Source organism: Rhea pennata, chromosome 6 (genome assembly GCF_028389875.1).
Source record: "Rhea pennata isolate bPtePen1 chromosome 6, bPtePen1.pri, whole genome shotgun sequence".
Taxonomy (NCBI): Eukaryota; Metazoa; Chordata; class Aves; order Rheiformes; family Rheidae; genus Rhea; species Rhea pennata.
Window position 1 is genome coordinate 44,377,749 of NC_084668.1, and position 18,645 is coordinate 44,396,393.

Sequence of the window (18,645 nt, forward strand, 5' to 3'; positions counted from 1 at the left end):
CTACTCATATAGAAAGAATCTTGCCTTCTCAGCGCAGAATTGCTATGGATGGTCTGTTCTTTGCTGCATGTAGGCTAAAGTAGCTGTAGACAGCAAAGACGTTGCTCTTGCAGATCCCTGCCGTTTCCCTTCTAAAGTTAGGGACATTCGTTTTCATCAGACCTGGCTCTGAGGTGCTTATAAGATAACTTGAATGCTGTGGATCGGCACATCCGTTATATTGTTGGTCTGTGTACTTGTCTTCACTTGAGGATCGTTATTAATAGGGTTTTGGCTTGTTTTCTGAGCATTCTACTTGTCTTGTGTGTTCTTTTGAACTGTTCCTAAAAATACGTTTTTTTCTGTGAGGGTTCCCAAATAGCTTTTTCCTTGCATTATTTTGAGTATGCTGTTTTGGAGTATTCCTCTGATGAAGCTATACCAGAAGAAGTAGTCAACTTTTCCTGTCACTGGTTCTAACTTGGAACTTGTCAGAGAGTTGAAGTGGTACTTTGTCCTTTCCCACGTCAAAAAAATTTGTCAGCATTGCTCAGTACCTTGCAAGATGGGTATCTATAATGCAAAAATTGCTATTGCAGTGATGAAGGTTGGAAAGTATGGGATTAGCTTTACTTTTCCATTCTGGTGATCCCTCTAAAACTGCTTGGAACTGTTCTGGTGATTTGTATTTCACCTTTGGAACTCTGTGAACAGAGCTATAAATACTAGTTACCTTGGTGCTAATCACTTCCCCAGGACAAGTGGGCTAATATACTTCTCTCACAGTACGTGTATTTCATTACACCTTGATGAATTCTTGATGCAGAATTTGTGGCAGATCAAGGTCCTTTAAGGTAGATCTCTTTCCTTGTCTCACTACAGAGCTCTGTGACTTTTCCCGGTTGCACTTTTGTTTTTATTCATTAGGATTCTGTATGTTTGGATCTCTGATTCTTGATATCAGTAGTGCATTCAGAAACCATTCAGCAAGAGGGGTCATAGTTCTGGAGTGGCAGTATTCCCTCACAGAGGTCTGTAGCACAGAAAGATGGTGCAGTTCCAAGCAAAGCAGATTTTTGCCTCCAAGTTATTACAAGGCAGTTCTTAAGCCCTTGTGAGTATATCAGCATTTGAGAACTGCCTTGCTTTCTCTATATAAAAGTACCTTAAAAATCATTTCAATATTTATTGCTTGTAGCACACACCATTAAAATTAACAGCTTGTCATGTTGGGCTAAAAATAACCCCCCTGTGCTTCAGAAAACCCTGTGCTTCATCTTTTGTGAGCAGTGGTGTGCGCAAATGTGTGATGCCAACATCTACATGATAGATTTTGTAAGAGAGCATTGCAGGTATTCCAGCTGTTCTCACTGGTGTGAGATGCCCATGTGAAGAATGCATCCTTGTCTGTACTACAGAATAAACAAGATACCTGCAGTATCACTGAGAGATTGTGAAAAACAAGTGATAAGAACAGCCACAAATGACAAACTGTAACATAATTGGACTATGGACTACAGGTGACAACTTTTAATCCAGCAATTGCTTTCCTCTGAGGGGGTCTGTCATCTCTCCATGTCCTTCCTCTGGATGCATTTGGACCTAGATGTGTCACCTTTATCATCCTTAATCTTAAGCTGAATTTGTCAGTGTAATATTTTTCCTCTTACAGCCTGCATATCCTGGATAAGCTCTTGATGTTATCTTGGGTCAAAAGTTCTTTTAAGCTTTATGCTGGTTCCTTTGTCTTCTTGTGGGACTTAAGGTGGTCATTTCTGTTTTGTGACAAAATTTTGGAGCCTATATTTTTACTAACAGTTATGAGACTTTTTCTTTACAGACCTCTGCTGTTTACTCGCTATGAATCTCCTGGTATTCACCTAGAAGTGTGGAAAAGAGCCAATACTTAGTTATTTCATTTCTTTGAATCGCTTCAAAAGTTGCAATAGCTCATAGGCATCCTGGAAGGTCGCTACTGTTCCTTTCAAGATACAATGCTGCATCTCTTCCCCCAACCTCTCTGAGAGATTAAAACAAATAAGAGAAAACTGAGAATGCTTTAAGAAGCAACTTTGGAAATACTGATTCTTAAGATGACTGATGAGCTTCTATGACTATTTCTTATGATTCTACAGATAACCACTCTGCACCTCCTGATGTAACCACGGGCCTGGTGGAACACTCACATCATGAGCGCCCACAAGTAGCTTCAGTACGAGGAGTTCCCAGAGGCTACAGCAGCAGCATTTTGGAAACTGCAGATGGTGATTGTGTTATAAACTTCTCACCTTTCAATCTTTTTTCTGAATAAGTGAATATGTCACAAAGATGTGACACAAATCATGTACTGCGTACATGCTACCTCTGAAGCATTACAGTAGTGTGTGGTGCATGTGTCAGTCTACAAAAGGAGAAGAAACAGTTTTAGATTTCCCATGCTCTACTACTGGGAAGCCAGTGAGATTCGCTTCCCCATTTTTGTGTATTTGTACTGTTAAAGACAATGAAAGCCCTTTAGTGTTAACATTGAATTTTATATTTTAATTATTTATATTGTAATGTGTTTATAATATTATATTGCCTCATACTTTGTAATTATCACCTAATATAAACATACATGCTTGTGTTAAATGCTATTAAAATGTAAGTGTCACATAAGCAATTGTAAATGTCAGCTGTATTCTGCCTGATTTCGTGTTGTGATTATTTTTTGCTAGCACTATAAAATATTGTAAGATTCATCTTTTTTTTTCAAAATTCTTTATTGCATTTTCACGCCTTTCAGAACTGAGTTAACATTAGATATAGCGAATACCTATATTCTGGAAGAAAAAAGCACTCTTCAGGTTTATATTGGAATCCCATGGAGTTAGCGGTTTGAAAAGCTAGATTAAAGTATGAGATGGTATTGGTAGCAGGCAAATAGCTAGGAAATAACATTCTTGTAAAGTGAAATAGATACATATTTGAAACTATTATTGATTAGAGCTCTTTTTCCAAATAAGTTACTCTTGTCTTGAACAACTCTTCCACTTAAAAGCAGTGCTGAGCTTAGTGTTGATAACAGGAATGTAGCAGCATGTGTGTTTTAATGTATGTTTGTTAACATATGGTAAGTAATAAGGCTTTTCTGTTTGGCAGGTGTCCCAGTGAATAGCAGAGTGTCCTCTAAAATCCAGCAGCTACTAAATACTTTGAAAAGACCAAAGCGCCCACCTTTGAAAGAGTTTTTTGTTGATGATTTTGAAGAACTGCTAGAAGGTAAGTATTTCTTCAAATAAAATTTTCACTGCTTATATAAGCTACCCAAGGAAGTATTGACATTTCTTAGCAAGTCTTCTTTCCTTTTTCTCTTTCCAGTAGAAAACAAAGCATGATAGGGCTGTTGTCCTGGAGAGAGAGAGAGACTGTTCGTATACTGTTTTAAGTGAAGCGTAATCTTCAACTCAACCCTTCCCTCAGTTTTGTTGTACTCTACCTTACTCCATTGCTTTGAAAACACTTCTGATTCACCCTGACTTGCACCAGTGTGGTGGACTAGTGAATCCTAAAAGCGGTGACTGACAGATACTTGGTGAATTTCTATTCCCACCTATGCAAAGAACTTAATTGGGGCACCCAGAAATGATGTAATGCTTGGTGATAGACCTAATCTCTCACCTTTTTCCTGAGAGATTCTCAGCTCTACCTTGCAACCATCAGAGATTTTATAGGGGGTACTATTTCGAGCAAATCAGTGCATAGCCTAATGTAATTTATGTCTCTGGAGGAGACTCCGGAAGTCTCTGGTCCAGCCGCCTGTTCAAAGCAGGTCTAACTAGATCAGTTTGCTCTGAACTGTATCCAGTCAAGCTTTGAGTACCTCCAAAGATGGAGATTCCAGAGCCTCTCTGGCCAGTGTTCCAGTATTTGGCCACCTTGATCATAGAAAAAAATATTTCCATGTACCTAATTGGAATTTCCTGTGTTAGTTTGTGCCTGTTCCCTCTGGTCTGTCACACTGCACCTCTGAAAGCAGTATGAATCCTTCTCCATATCCTCCCATTAGATAGCTGTAGATAGCAATTACATTTCCCCCTTAGCCTTCTCTTCTTAAGGCTGAACAATGTCAGCTCCCGCAGCCTCTCCTCATATGTCATGAGCAGCATCCACTAATGATCTTGGTGGTTCTCCGGATACTGCAGATATGGTCTCCTGAGTATCAAACAGAGGGAAATGGTTGCTTCTCTCACCCCGCTGGCTACTTTGTTGCTAATATAATAGAGCAGTATGTGGTTGACTCTGTGCCCTGAGGACACACTATTGACTTGCATCCAACTTTCTGTCCACAGGTGCCCTCAGGTCCTTTTCTGAAAAGCTGCTTTTTAGCTGGTCAATGTCCAGTTATATTTAGATGAAAAAGGTTTCTTACTAGTGACTGGAATTTATCATGATAATATTGTTTGCTTGCATGTTAATACTGGCTTTTTGGAATGCAGAGAATTTCATGATTTAGAGGTTCTGCAGAATTAAATACATTGAGTGCACTGTGCAATACATCTTGTCTGGGCACTGCATGAAAAAGAGGTTGAGTGTGCTCTGCAGATATTGCTCAGCTAAAAAAGCTGTTGCATTTTCTTTTTGCAGGCATGTGTCTAAGCAGAAAGAATAGCATTTATACCAAATACATGAATTGCTTACTAAAAAGTAGCCGTTTCTAAAACCAGCTGCATCAGTTAATCTTGGAGTTAACCTTGTCCTATTCTCATAGTCTTACAAATAAAATATTACTCTTGTGACTATAGTTTTTTGAGCAGCTGCTACTAGATTTCACATACTATTTATCTGATGCTTTAAAATGTGAAATCATTACAATTCTTTTTTTTTTCCTTAAAGATCTTCCAACAACATTTTCATGGAAGTGTATATATGTTATTTTGGAGAATAAAGGGAGCATCTCTTGGCACTTTTTCATTTTTTTTAGTTATCGTAGATACGGAGTGTTAGCTAAATCCAGCTATGAATTCATTTTGCTAACCAAGATCAAGACACGTAGCTTCCTAAGCAACTTGGGGCACAATTGTAACTGCAGTTTACTGGAAGATCAAATATTGCACAAACCTTGTTACATGCTACATGGTTGTGAGAAATGATCCAGCAATCAAACAAAACATTCCTTTAGCTGCAGCATTTCAAGCTTAAATAATTCTTACTGGGAGCATTTCATCTAGGTTGTTCTGTATGTATGTTTTGTGTACTTTTTTATGTTTTTATGTACTATTATGGAAGCACAATGTGTCATTTGTCATCAACCAGTTGGGAATTTGATGCAGCAAAAAAAAGATCCTATTCGCACTGAAGCCATTCTATCTGATAATGCTTCTTGACTCAGTGTAGGCTTATGTTTAAATAGACATGCAGAACAAATAGCAGAAAATATGTTTTCCAAGGAGATTTACTTGAAAAGAGTGAACTCAGGATTCAAATTCCGTTCCTCTGGCCAAGTCCTTTGAATAATGTGGAATCAGAACTCCAAAATGATGGTAACTTTCTTTTATGAAGCCCACGGATGATTAGCATAGCATCATCATAAAGCAGAGGAGATGTGATGATAGCTGTGAGGAAGAGGAAGACGAGTGATTCATAGAACAGTCTATTAAGTGTAATTTGCACCTTTTGTAAGGATTGATATTATGTCATTTTATTATTCTTTCGTTTTAGTACAACAGCCTGATCCGAATCAACCAAAGCCTGAGGGGAATCAAATGAATGTCCTTAAAGGTGAACCCTTAGGTGTGGTAACCAATTGGCCCCCTTCTCTGCTTGCTGCCCTACAGCGCTGGGGAACTACCCAGCCAAAAGCCCCCTGTCTGACTGCATTGGATACCACTGGCAAAGCTATTTATACACTCACCTATGGTAGGTATTGATGGTAACTATAAGAAAGAATTAGATGGTCGTTACAGAATGAATGGTTTGATTTATCTGGAATGGGCTGTGTGTGCCAGTGACAGATACTTTGAGATTGCTGTTCTGATGCAAATTATGAATTCTTTGGTCACTTACTGTTGCATAAGTCAAAACATATAAAAACAATGTTAATGAAGAAAAATGATTCTTTACAAGTGGCTGTACATCAACTTTAAAAAAAAATATGCTTTTTAACTTAAAAGAACTTGCAAAGGAAAGGTAAAAAGAAAAAGACTTGTGTGAAATAGCAGGAAGGAATAGATGACTAATAATGCACTTTTCTGATCTGCAGAGTGGATGCTTAATTTTAGCATGCATTCCTTAATTATTGAAAGCTGTGTAGACTGCTACTGAGCACTGAACCAACATTCCAGAGCCAGGTTTTACAGCATTTATTCCTGCTCCTTGTTTCTGAATTTTAATTAATCTTTCTGTCCAAGTTAGGATTTTTTTTTTATATATACCTAGGCAGCTTCTTTCTCTAAGAGCCCTTTGCAAGGAGCCATGGTAAATGCATTTTGGAAATCCCATTAGGTTATGTCAAGCAGACTTGCTGTGTGTGTGCATGTGCACTGATACCTTGGAAGAACCTAGTAGGTTTGTGAGCTGTGATTACGTCCACAAAAGCAATCTTGGCTTTTCCCCAGTATTTTTACTCTTATGCCTGATAATTTTGTTCTAATACAATCAATTTGTCTAGTGCACCTCAGGCATTCAGATTTGCCGAATAGATGTCACAGTTTTGGTTACTACTTTTTCATATGTGTATTTTGTTCTTTCTTTAGGCAAGCTGTGGAGTCGGAGCTTGAAGTTAGCGTATACCCTGCTAAACAAGCTGACCACTAAGAATGAACCACTACTCAAGCCTGGAGACAGGGTATTTTTTGGTTTGAGCTGCATCAGAACAAATAGAAATTAACGTCTTAAATCTAAAATAAATATTTCTGAATTTCAGGTCTAGTGGTTGTTTCATTTCTGTAGTCCTTAGCAATGTGTTGGATTTCATGACATGCAAGACAGAGCCATCTCCAAAACCACCTTCTTTGTCAACAAACATAGCTTGTAATGCCTCTATCACAATACAGTACATATAGGAGAGAGTCTCTCCCTTTCAATTCTGCCTTTTCCAATCTGTCCTATCCATAGGTGCCAGCGCTGCTTACCTTGATGGGAATGTCAAAGAATCCCATAAGGAGCTAGGCACTCAGCTTTCTGTAGTAGCTTAGTGACTCACAGGACTGGCCAGCTGCATTTTACTCCTACCATGCTCATATTTCCCAGTCTTTCTTCTAGGTAAACCTCAAGGAAGAAATGTTGGCCTCTTAGAGGAAGTAAGAGGAAGCTTGGTTCTAGTTACATTTCTTTTCCTTTTTCTAAATATCCAAAATGTAGCTATTAAGAAAACATCATTCAACTACATAATTCAGTTGTAAAAGCAATATGCTTTGCCTTACTCTTTGCAACTTTGAGTACCAGTAGATCTTGAAATCCATTGACAAGTACTTTTCAAGTTGCTGATTTAGCCTTTTACCTGCACAATAGCAATTTGAAAACAACAGATAGAATTCCTAGCACTAACAAATCTATTCCTAAAGCTATTGTTCTTATTGCTAGGAATGGAAAGAGTAGATATGTGAAGTCAAACTAGTGTTTTTCTTATCCCACGCACAGCTTTTTTTATATGGTTATCTGAACAACATGACAGATATGAAAATATTTTTGTAAAGTAACCCTCTGGCTTCATGTGATAGCGTGTGTTTTGTCCTTCAACTCAGCCACAAGCATAGAATTTCTACTGAGATCCTGTAACAAAGATTGAAAAGACCAGCAATGATAGTTTTCATTATCCGTGCATTTTCTCTATACCAATTACTGTACTAAAGATAGCAAAGATGGTCTCTGAGTAAAGAGTGAGGAGATGTTTTTGCTGAGGGAAGCCATAAAATACTATGATTTGCAATATTCTATTATTAGTATTTCTGTTGTTAGTTTAGCTATGAACCTGAACAGTGTTGTGAACACTTTTTAAATTTGTGTATTAAACTGGAAAAAAAAACATTTCGTGTTGTTTTCATGTATTGCTGCAGGTGGCTCTCGTATTTCCTAATAGTGATCCAGTGATGTTCATGGTGGCATTTTATGGATGTCTCCTGGCAGAACTTATTCCTGTCCCAATAGAAGTTCCGTTAACAAGAAAGGTGGGTGAATGCATCCAAACTTCTTATGGCCTTATAAATAAAGGGAGGACTGTGGATCTGGTTGTCCTTGTATGAGACTCCTGGGAGACTGCACTAAAAGAAAGCAGTATGGTGCACCAGCTGAACTTTTGTTTCTCAATATTTGGTAGAGTGTAGGTCATGTTAAATATTTGGACAGTTTTTAATATTCAAGAATTTTAAAAAGGAGAGGGAGGAAATTGCATGAAGCTAATTTAACTTTGATAGAGTACCTTCTTATAGAAATTTTTTAAATTTGTTATTTTTGAAGAGAACTGTGTAGCTCCAAATATAATACAGATATGCTGTAATTTCAGCTCCTTTATGCTGACTAGTGGGAGCAGAGGCAAGAGCCACCCTAAATATTGGAAATAACTAGGTAATCCCAGATCCACTGAAGTTATTGGAGGAGATGTGAAATCAGAGCTGAAAAGCTGCAGGCACTCGGAAAACAGAGTCAGCTTCAAACTGGCTCAGTGTTTTGCCAGAGCTTATAAACTTTCCCGTAGTGTTGCAGACAGATGCACAACCTTTACTTTGGCCACTACATTACTTCTGTTGCTTGCCAGATCTACTGCTGTGTCTAACGTGGCTGGCGTTATTTAAATTAAAATAATTTTGTTAATTAAAATATTTAACAAAACTTAAATATTTTGAGTGTAGACTTCAGTGCTTTATCTTGTGTAAAGGCTTTACTGGCTAGAACTTTGTTCTTTCCTTATACATTGGCTTAATATTTTCTAAACATGCTAAAGTTGCAGTAAACTGTACTAAAGCTTGATTATTTGCAAGTTTGCTGTAATATTTTGGTTTTGCTGTAGGATGCTGGCAGCCAACAGATCGGATTTCTTTTGGGCAGCTGTGGAGTAACATTAGCTTTAACCACTGATGCTTGTCAAAAAGGCCTTCCTAAAGCTCAGACTGGAGAGGTAGTTACATTCAAAGGTATGCTTTTAAACTACTCATATTTCTTTGTAGGATAAAGAAAGTTATATATTCTGTCTTGCTTTTAAGTCACTTTTATGACTTTTTGCACTTACAGCTTACAAAGAAAAACTGGCATCGTTGCCAAGAGAGTAGGTCCTAACTGAGTTACTCTTTTTCCCAGCAGCAGTGTGGTGCTGGAGCATTTGCTTGCCCCTTTGTTGCTGTCCCAGAATACTTGGAAAAAAATGATTTTAGAAGTGTAGTGACAGTAATTTTTTGTTTTTCTTTGAAGGTTGGCCACGTCTCATTTGGTTTGTGATTGATGGGAAACATCTGGCTAAACCGACTAAGGACTGGCATCCACAAGTACGGGATGCCAGTGCTGAGATTGCTTATATTGAGGTGATTCAACATAATATACCTAACCTATAGTTACAGTACTGTGGTTTATGTCACAGCGTATTTTCTTTTGTTAATCTCCTAATGCTACAGAAGAGATGACTACAACATTTTTTGCTGTGGAACAAGAATGTTTCCCTAGAGCTTGCCACAAAAATTGTCATATTGAGTGGTTTTGCTGAGTCAAACTAAGTTTGGGGTTAATTGGCATTTGGGGTCTCTGGGACAGTTAAACATGTGAGATAGAGAAATGGTCAGATTTCATATGATATTAGTGTACACTTTGAATATATATCTTTTTTCTTGTGCTAGCTCTTTGGTTCTTTTTAAAACGTGTGGTCTCCATTTTGTAATAAAAAATCCTTTCAGTTCGGTACTGTAAATTGTCCATATTTGTTGTTAAGCTAATGCTTGTGTAAACTTTGTTTTTTCAGTACAAGACAAGTAAAGAGGGCAGCACAGTGGGCATTAGTATATCTCATGCTTCCATGCTGGCACACTGTCATGCACTTACTCAGGCATGTGGCTATTCAGAAGGTAAGTTACAGAGGTACAGCTTTCAAATGATACTCATAGGTGCTTGAATATCCAGAAAAATGATGTTGAAAAATCATATTTACTGCCTTAAAAGAACTTCAGATAGGTAATGGTAGCTTTAATTGCAAAAAGGAAAGATCTGTTTCTGATTGACATGATGTGTGAAGGATGGTAAGAAGCCATTTTTGAGACAACAGTTGGAACGTAGTATAATTTTTTGAACCTAAGATCAACATTTTGGATTTTTCAGTTTTCATAAATCTGTTAGTAGTGATAATGGCTATATTGATTTCCATCCTCCTGAAAGCAGTTTCAAAGACTTTTGCCTTTTTGCCGAGAATCTATTTTTCCCTCCCTAATACCTTTTGAAAGCAATGACTGGTTTCAGTAGTTGTAAGGGCAGCCAGTTCAGAACTTGCCTAACCCACCTCAATTTTGCCATGTCTTTTCTCCTGAATGCTAGCTTTTTTCAGTCTAGTATTCTGCTGAGACTGAATAAAAATGTTAGTTACCTCATGCTCTTGCTTTTTGGTGACAGACTTGCTTTTAGTAGCAGGTGAATCTTGGCAGCTGTGAGGGAGTTTGAAGGCCACAAAGCTGGATACTGTTTTTGGAAAAAAGTTCAGATGCTGGTTGTCCTCGTAACTGCGTGTATGAATTACCAAGTGGTTTTTGCTAGATAGTCAAGTTTGAGATGACCACTTGTGGAATTACAGGAGTATTCCCAACAGAGAGTGAGGGAGCTTTCTCCCACTGATCCTGGAGGCCATTTGGGGAGCTTGGATCTCTTTAAGCAGCATTGGATGCTGCCACTTAAGCATCCAGATCAGCTGGAGCTGCTCTGACAGTGCTAGCAGGTGTGCTGGGCAGGCAAGCTGGCTGCCAATTATAAAGCTTCTGATCTCTCAGGATGTTGCAGTTACTGACCTTCCCTTGGAAGCCTTGCAACGTGCTCTGGGTGACCCTGCTTGAGCAGGGGAGTTGGACTAGATCTCCAGAGATCCCTTCCAACCTCAACCGTTCTGTGATTCTGTCCTGATGACTATTCTACTTCCTGATTCCTAGGAGTGTAACATTTGATCCCTGAAAAAAAAGTCTTGATTGAGAGAGTCTGAAAGTTGTATACAAAAAACCTTGTCATATTTGGCTCTACTGTTCTTGCTCCTCTGTGATGACTCTGCCTCCCTAAAGTACAAAGTATAAATTTCACCGGTGCAAGTCTTCTAGCCTGAAAACTTGAACTAAGTCTGTGATTCTACATAGCACATTTGAAGGCATGAGCAGATGTTGCTAACTATGCACTCTTTCAGTCATTTTGTTCCTTTCTGCTTTGGGCAATTGGCTAACCCCCATAGCTCACCAAATTCTGCACAAGTGATACAAGAGTGGACAAGAAGTTATCGCAGTAGGATATCTGTATGGTTATTAGAATTATCATCAGAGACCCATCTTCCATTTCTCTTTTAAGACACCTTCTCGTGACAGCTGCCACTACAAGAAATATGGGAAATGAGAGAGCACACCTATCTTGGAGGTAAAGGATTTACAGATGTTGCTGATTCCTGAAAGGATTATGGAAATCAGTTCTGGACTGAAGGAGGCTAAACATCTTAATTTTCGAAAAAATGCAAAGTACAGATACTAGCTATCAACATTCAGCTCTTCACAGAGGGAACTGAATTCTCTTGACATCCTGCAGGATGTTTATTTTTCACATTTTTATTGGTACATCCTACAGATGCTGCTGAGACATTTGTATGCTGTACAGACCATAGTCAGTGTAAAGCTTTGCCCTTTAGTTTGTTCTTAGTTCCTTGTGGCTTCAAGATTTTGGTCTCAGTAAGCCCTATATTCAGAAGGAAAAGGGTCTCCTTTTTGATTAATCATGGCCTACAAAATAAAGTCTCCATAGGGATTTGAAGCAAGTGGTAGATCTACTTAGTTTTAGTGGTTCCCTTGATGAATAGCCAAGAGTTGCACCTGGCACCAAACTTGTATTTAGGGTGCATCTGTGCTGCTATTAACCAAAAGCTGTTCCCTTTGAAATCTATTTACTGCCTGGAAGAATTTCATGGTTCAACATGTGTAACGTGGTAGCGTGTGCTAATCTATCTTGAGATATATAGAGTCTCATTTAAAGATGCGAATCTCTTAACTGTTTTCTCCAGCCAATTCAGTTATGGGTTGTATGCTTTTTGAGAAGGTTGAAAAATACTGAGGATATGGAAGATGGGTGTTTCTGTATATACGTGCCCCTGGCTGAACTAGGTGCCTGTCACAGAGCACTTGAGTTCTCAGTCACCTGGAAAATGAATGGATATATGGCTTGCTCACTAAAATATTTTACATATTGGAAAATCGCTGTGTACTTTCTCAAAATTTAAAAGGAAAAATAAAAGCCATCAAAAAAATTTACTTGCAGCTGTTCTCTATTAGTGATAAGCAAGGTTTTTGCTTGATAATAAAAGATAGTCCACTCAAATCAGGCTAAATCTAGCAGAACTTTGATTCCATGTTTTCATACACATAAGGTGTTTGAAATTCTCACAGAAAGCATTAAAGAACACTTGAACAGGTATGGTAATATTTCTCATGAACCTAATTCTTTCAGATATAGCTGAAAAAATTTTTTAATTGAAAATTTCATCAGTTGGCATCAAAACCAAAATTTTGATCTACATGGTTAAGTAAGATAACAAGCACCTGAAAACAGTATTACAATCACAGCATCTCACAGTGGTTGAGGTTGTAAGGGATGTCTGTAGATCATCTAGTCCAACCCCCATCCTGCTCAAGCAGGGTCACCTGGAGCATGTTGCACTGGATCACATCCAGTGATATCTCCAGAGGAGAGACTTGAAGCTATAAGAGACTAGGAGCAATGAAAACTTGGTCTTAAATCCTGTGTGATAGTCTAGTCTATAATCATAATTTAAAGATAATTGCAATAAGTAGTAATACAAGATACTTTCAGCTTAAGCAGCCTATTGTTATAGACAACATAGCTTGGCAACAGAGCTTTGATTTCGTAGGGGTCTTGCAAGTATCATAGCTACTTTAACAAATGTCTCGGACTCTTAAATGTTCTGATAAAAATGCTTCTTAAATATGATGGACTTTTTTCTGTTTTCAGCTGAAACACTGACAAATGTCTTGGATTTCAAAAGAGATGCTGGCCTTTGGCATGGAGTACTAACAGTGAGTATTTGAATTAAAGGTTTCTCTTCCTGGGGATAGAGCATTGGTAACAGAATGAGGTCATAAAATACATCAGTCTCCAACTATTTATAATATAATAACTATATTTTTCGGTATAAAATACTACTTCTTTGGTAATAGACTTTGCAGATATAGCTTATGTTTTTATTGATTTATACACATAGTTTTCACTAGCAGTTAATTGTGAGAGTTAACACTGCAGCTCTGGGGGGTTTTTTAAGGTATTGGTGCGTTTTGTATATTCTTTGAGCCTCTTCAAAGTTTATTTTTGAATATTTTTCCCATAGAGCGTTATGAACAGAATGCATGTCATCAGTATTCCGTATGCATTAATGAAGGTTAATCCGCTTTCATGGATACAGAAAGTCTGCTCATACAAAGGTAACCTTAATATTCTTTCTTAACCCGTCTTTTCCTGGATGAAACAGAAGGCAAAATTAAGTTACAGGAAAATCTGCGTGTGTAAAATGTATGCTCAAATATAAGCTACTGCTGTTACCCAGCTGAGTTCCTTTGCCATCAGTGTGTAAGGCGATGCCCTAACTTTAGGAATCAGGTACTCCCTTTCAGTGTTAGATGTACTGATAGATTCACTGATGAGTGACAAACAGGATCAATCTTTATATTGGCTTCTTTAATTAGACTTCTAAGGACAAGTGTGTTTTTCATCTCAGTATTTGAATTTACAGTTTTAGTAAATTCTAAAATCAAGTCCGTCTGGAGACACTGAGTATTCACATGTCATAGCAATTAGACACTTGGCATTTATTTGTTTTCTGCTTTTGTAGTTTGTTTCATACGTATCAGTAAATGTATAAACATATATAATTTTTTTATTTTGCTTTGTATGCACACACAATATAATTGTTGTCTCTCTATTTTCAGCCCGTGTAGCAGTAGTAAAATCACGTGATATGCATTGGTCACTTTTAGCTCAGAGGGATCAGAGAGATGTCAGTCTGAGCTCTTTACGAATGTTAATAGTGGCAGATGGAGCAAATCCATGTGAGTATGGGTGTGTTTTTCTGGATCCGTGGTAGTTCTCTGACCAAGATGAAGTGAAGCACACTGTAAATCAGAGATCTCTGGACCTATAGCATAGGAGCTCTGAAGCACTGGCTGTAGTTTATCTTCAGCAAAAGAGAGAGGGCAGTGGCACTCCTTTGTAAAGGACCCTGGAGCAAAACTTTCATAGAGAATGTTCTCTATCTATAAAGAATAGTTGGTAATGTCATTAAAAAAAAATGTCATTTTCAAGTAAATCATAATGGCTGCTTGTGTATTGCATGTGGATATAGTCTTCGAGTTGCAGTGTGTCTGATTCTGTATGTGCCTCAGTAGTGTGCAAGGACATAAAAATCAGAGCAGTCATAACATTACATCAAACCAATGACATCTCTAACTAAAACATGCAGTAAGGTCTTCCCTTTGGCTGTCCATCATACAATGGTAGTTTACAGTAATTTCATGACAAAGCAGCTGGGAGGGCTTTTTTGCCATAAGCATGGATATACATTAGTTGCTTTATTTTGTTGTTCATTTACACTGCAAAATCTAGAGTTTTTCAGATTCTATGGAGATGACAACTGTATGACGAGAGGTCAGCAAGTCACATGTACCAAAGCTTAAAGCTTGAACTGGTCTTGCTAAGATTATATTTATTGTAAGCAGTACTTCAGACCTGGTGCTTAGAAAGCAGTTCATTCTACAGTAAAATACCAATTCTGTACCATCAGTGTCACTGCTTTTGCATTTCTGTTTGTTTCTTAGCAATGGGTAGCTGTGTAAGTGCATTTTTCAGTCCAGATTTTTTTAGTGTTACATCACAGAATCACAGAATGGGTAAGGTTGGAAGGGACCTCTGGAGATCATCTAGTCCAACACCCCTGCTCAAGCAGGCTCACCTAGAACATGTTAGACAGATTTGCATCCAGGCAGGCCTGGAATATCTCCAGAGGAGACTCCACAACTTCCCTGGGCAACCTGTTCCAGTGCTCCGTCACTCTCTCAGTGAAGAAATTCCCCCTCATATTCAGGCGGAACTTCTTCTGGTTCAATTTCTGCCCATTGCCTCTTGTCCTTTAACATGGGACAACTGAAAAGAGTTTGTCCCCATCCCCTTGACACTCTCCCTTCAGGTACTTATAGACATTGATCAGATCCCCCCTCAGTCTTCTCTTCTCCAGCTTAACCAGTCCCAACTCTCGCAGCTGTTCCTCATAGGGCAGATGCTCCAGCCCTCTGATCATCCTCATAGCCCTACACTGGACTCTCTCCAGTAGCTCCATGTCTCTCTTGTAATGGGGAGCCCAGAACTGGACACAGGACTCGAGATGAGGCCTCACCAGGGCTGAGTAGAGGGGCAGGATCACCTCCCTCGACCTGCTGGCAACACTCTTCCCAATGCACCCCAGGACACCATTGGCCTTCCTGGCCACAAGGGCACATTGCCTGGTCATAGTCAACTTGTCACGCACCAGCACTCCCAGGTCCTTCTCTGCAGAGCTGCTCTCCAGCAGCTCAGCCCCCAGCTTGTACTGGTGCCTAGGGTTATTTTTCCCTAGGTGCAGGACTCTGCACTTGCCCTTATTGAACCTCAAGAGGTTCCTCTCTGCCTAACTCTGCAGCCTGCCCAGGTCTTTCTGAATGGCAGCACAGCCCTCAGCTGTATCAGCCACTCCTCCCAGCTTGGTAGCATCAGCAAACTTGCTGAGGAGGCACTCTGTCCCTTCATCCAGGTCGTTGATGAAGAAGTTGAACAGGCTGGGACCCAGTACTGAGCCCTGCAGGATGCCACTAGGCACAGGCCTCCAACTAGACTCCACGCAACTGATGACAACCCCCGATCTCTGCCTTTCAGCCAGTTCTCAATCCACCTCACTGTCCACTCATCTAACCACACTTCCTGAGCTTATCTAGGAGGATGTTCTGGGAGACAGTCTCAAAAGCCTTGCTGAAGTCAAGGGACACAACGTCCACTGCTCTCCCCTCATCTACCCTGCCAGTCATGCCATCAGAGAAGGCTACCAGATTGGTTAAGCACGATTTCCCCTTGGTGAATCCATGCTGGCTACTCCTGGTCACCTTCTTTTCCTCCATATGCCTGGAGATGACATCCAGAATGAGCTGTTCCATCACCTTTCCAGTGATGCAGGTGAGGCTGAGCAGCCTATAGTTGCCTGGGTCCTCCTCTTTGCCCTTTTTCAAGACTGGAGTGACCCTGCTTTCTTCCAGTCCTCAGGCACCTCTCCAGTTCTCCATGACTTTTCCAAGACGATGGAGAGCGGCCTGGCAACAACGTCCCCCAGCTCCCTCAGTACCCATGGGTGCATCCCTTCCAGGCCCATGGATTTCTGAATGTCAGGCTTGCCCAGAAGGTCTCTAATCCTATCCTCCTCAACCAAAGGAAAGTCTTCCTTTCTCCAGACTTTCTCCCTTGCCTCCAGGCTCTGGGATTCATGATGGCTGCCCTTAGCAGTGAAGACTGAAGCAAAGAAGGCATTCAGTAATTCTGCCTTCTCTGTATCCCTTGTCACCAGTGCCCCTGCCTCATTCAGTAGTGGGCCCACATTTTCCCCAGTCCTCCTCTTGCTACCGATGTATTTGAAGAAGCCTTTCCTGTTGTCCTTAACATCCCTTGCCAGGCTCAATTCCAGCTCCTTGCTCATCCATGTACATCTCCTGCCGCCTTTGCTGCACTTCTTTCTCCTTGGGATGCACCCCTCTTGAACTTGGAGGAAGTGATGCTTGAATACTAGCCAGCTCTCTTGGCCCCCCCCCCCACCGTGTTCCTTCTAGGGCCTTAAGCCATGAGATTCCTCCAAGTAGGTGTCTGAAGAGCCCAAAGTCCGCTCTCCTGAAGTCCAGGGTTGCAAACCTGCTTGTTGCTTTACCTCTTTCCTGCTGGATCCTGAACTCCACCATCTCATGGTCACTGCAGCCAAGACTGCCCCCAACCTTCATATCTCCAACCAGTCCTTCTTTGTTGATTTGAACAAGGTCCAGCAGGACACCCTTCCTCATAGGCTCCTCCACCACCTGTGACAAGAAGTTATGATCGGCACACTGCAGGAGCCGCCTGGACTGTTTGTGCCTATTTTTGTTGTCCTTCCAGCAGATATCAGTGAATTTTACTGTTGCGCATTATTTTACATGCTATTATTGTGGACTTGTGAAACACAGTTTAAGTGATCAGATGTCCTTTTAGATTTTGGGCTGAGTGTTAAAGCCCAGGTAGAGTTCTGAACACAAGTGAAGAAGATTTTTTCAGAAGCATTTAATGCTAATTAATGTTAATGTTTTAAATTATTTGGAAAGATTTTTTTCTTAGAAAACATTTGAAGACTTTTCTCGAATACAGTTACCCGTAGCAACAGAATACCCACTAGATCACTGAAGGATTTTCAATAATGTTAAGTGTTGCTGAGTGCCACTAGAGAAAGAGTATAGGCAGTTGTGATTTTTCATTCTGCAAATTAGTTAACCACTATTTTATCTCCAGAAGTAGCATCTACTAATAGACTGGGATGTTCTTTAGATATTTAGAAAGTATGTTGCTTTTGTGCAAGATTACGATTGTGTTTGTATGGCTGAATTGCAAGTAAACATGAACTTTGAAATTCTGCAGACCAAACTTCCCTACCCTTGACAAAATATTTCCAATTGTGTGATTATTCTTTATAGGGTCTATATCTTCATGTGATGCATTCCTCAACGTATTTCAGTCCAGAGGTTTGAGACCAGAAGTAATTTGTCCCTGTGCTAGTTCTTCAGAGGCGCTAACTGTTGCTATTCGCAGGTAATTTTGTTTTGCAAGAAACAAACTGAAAGCACTTTTTTTATTATTGAGCTCTCTCTGCAAACATGGTAGTCAGAACAGAGTACAACATAAAGATGCCCAGAGACCCAGACAGAGGAAGCTTACAGATATCCCCTTTGTGAAGCACATGCATATTAAAAACAAAAACAAAAGAAACCTTTATTTACTTAACACCTTCTTTTTTTTTTTAACTGTTCAGGGAAATGAGGTCCCATCCTTATTGATTCTGTTGGAGGACCCTTCGAAAATGATCAAAAATTATCATTAGGATGGTTATTTATATGGTAGGGAGAAGAAGAGAAATCTTCAATCCCTTATACACATTGTCTTTAGCCCCCTAAAGAGAGAGAAGAAAAAAAAATTTTTTGTAATTGATCTGAAGAATACAATCAGAGTTCAGGAGATTGCAAAGGATACTCTGAAAAAAGCAAAAACTTTAATTGTAAAGCTGAAATATGGATAGAGTATGCTGGTATTTTTTGACAGTGTTTCTAATCAGAATATGCTGCTCAGAAGACCAATTTCAAAAAAATTTGAAACAAAAGGGTTTGAGATATGGAGAGTGCTTTTCCTGGTGGAAGAACTGACCTTTCTCAATTT

General features: G+C 39.5%; 1 protein-coding gene across 8 annotated transcripts in view; it reads left to right on the top strand.

Annotated features, from left to right (window-relative positions):
- DIP2A (disco interacting protein 2 homolog A) overlaps positions 1–18,645 on the top strand; it is a 126,772-nt gene that overhangs the window by 70,154 nt on the left and 37,973 nt on the right. For all 8 annotated transcript variants that reach the window (XR_009958847.1, XR_009958848.1, XM_062579335.1 and 5 more), the window contains 12 exons: positions 2,115–2,243; positions 3,121–3,240; positions 5,680–5,877; positions 6,714–6,805; positions 8,016–8,126; positions 8,966–9,089; positions 9,364–9,473; positions 9,905–10,007; positions 13,141–13,205; positions 13,514–13,607; positions 14,112–14,231; positions 17,910–18,024. Coding sequence is in view for 6 of the 8 variants with exons in the window: in XM_062579335.1 (XP_062435319.1) it covers positions 2,115–2,243; positions 3,121–3,240; positions 5,680–5,877; positions 6,714–6,805; positions 8,016–8,126; positions 8,966–9,089; positions 9,364–9,473; positions 9,905–10,007; positions 13,141–13,205; positions 13,514–13,607; positions 14,112–14,231; positions 17,910–18,024 (1,381 nt within the window). In the remaining 2 variants the exon portion in view is untranslated. The remainder of the gene's footprint in view (positions 1–2,114; positions 2,244–3,120; positions 3,241–5,679; positions 5,878–6,713; positions 6,806–8,015; positions 8,127–8,965; positions 9,090–9,363; positions 9,474–9,904; positions 10,008–13,140; positions 13,206–13,513; positions 13,608–14,111; positions 14,232–17,909; positions 18,025–18,645) is intronic.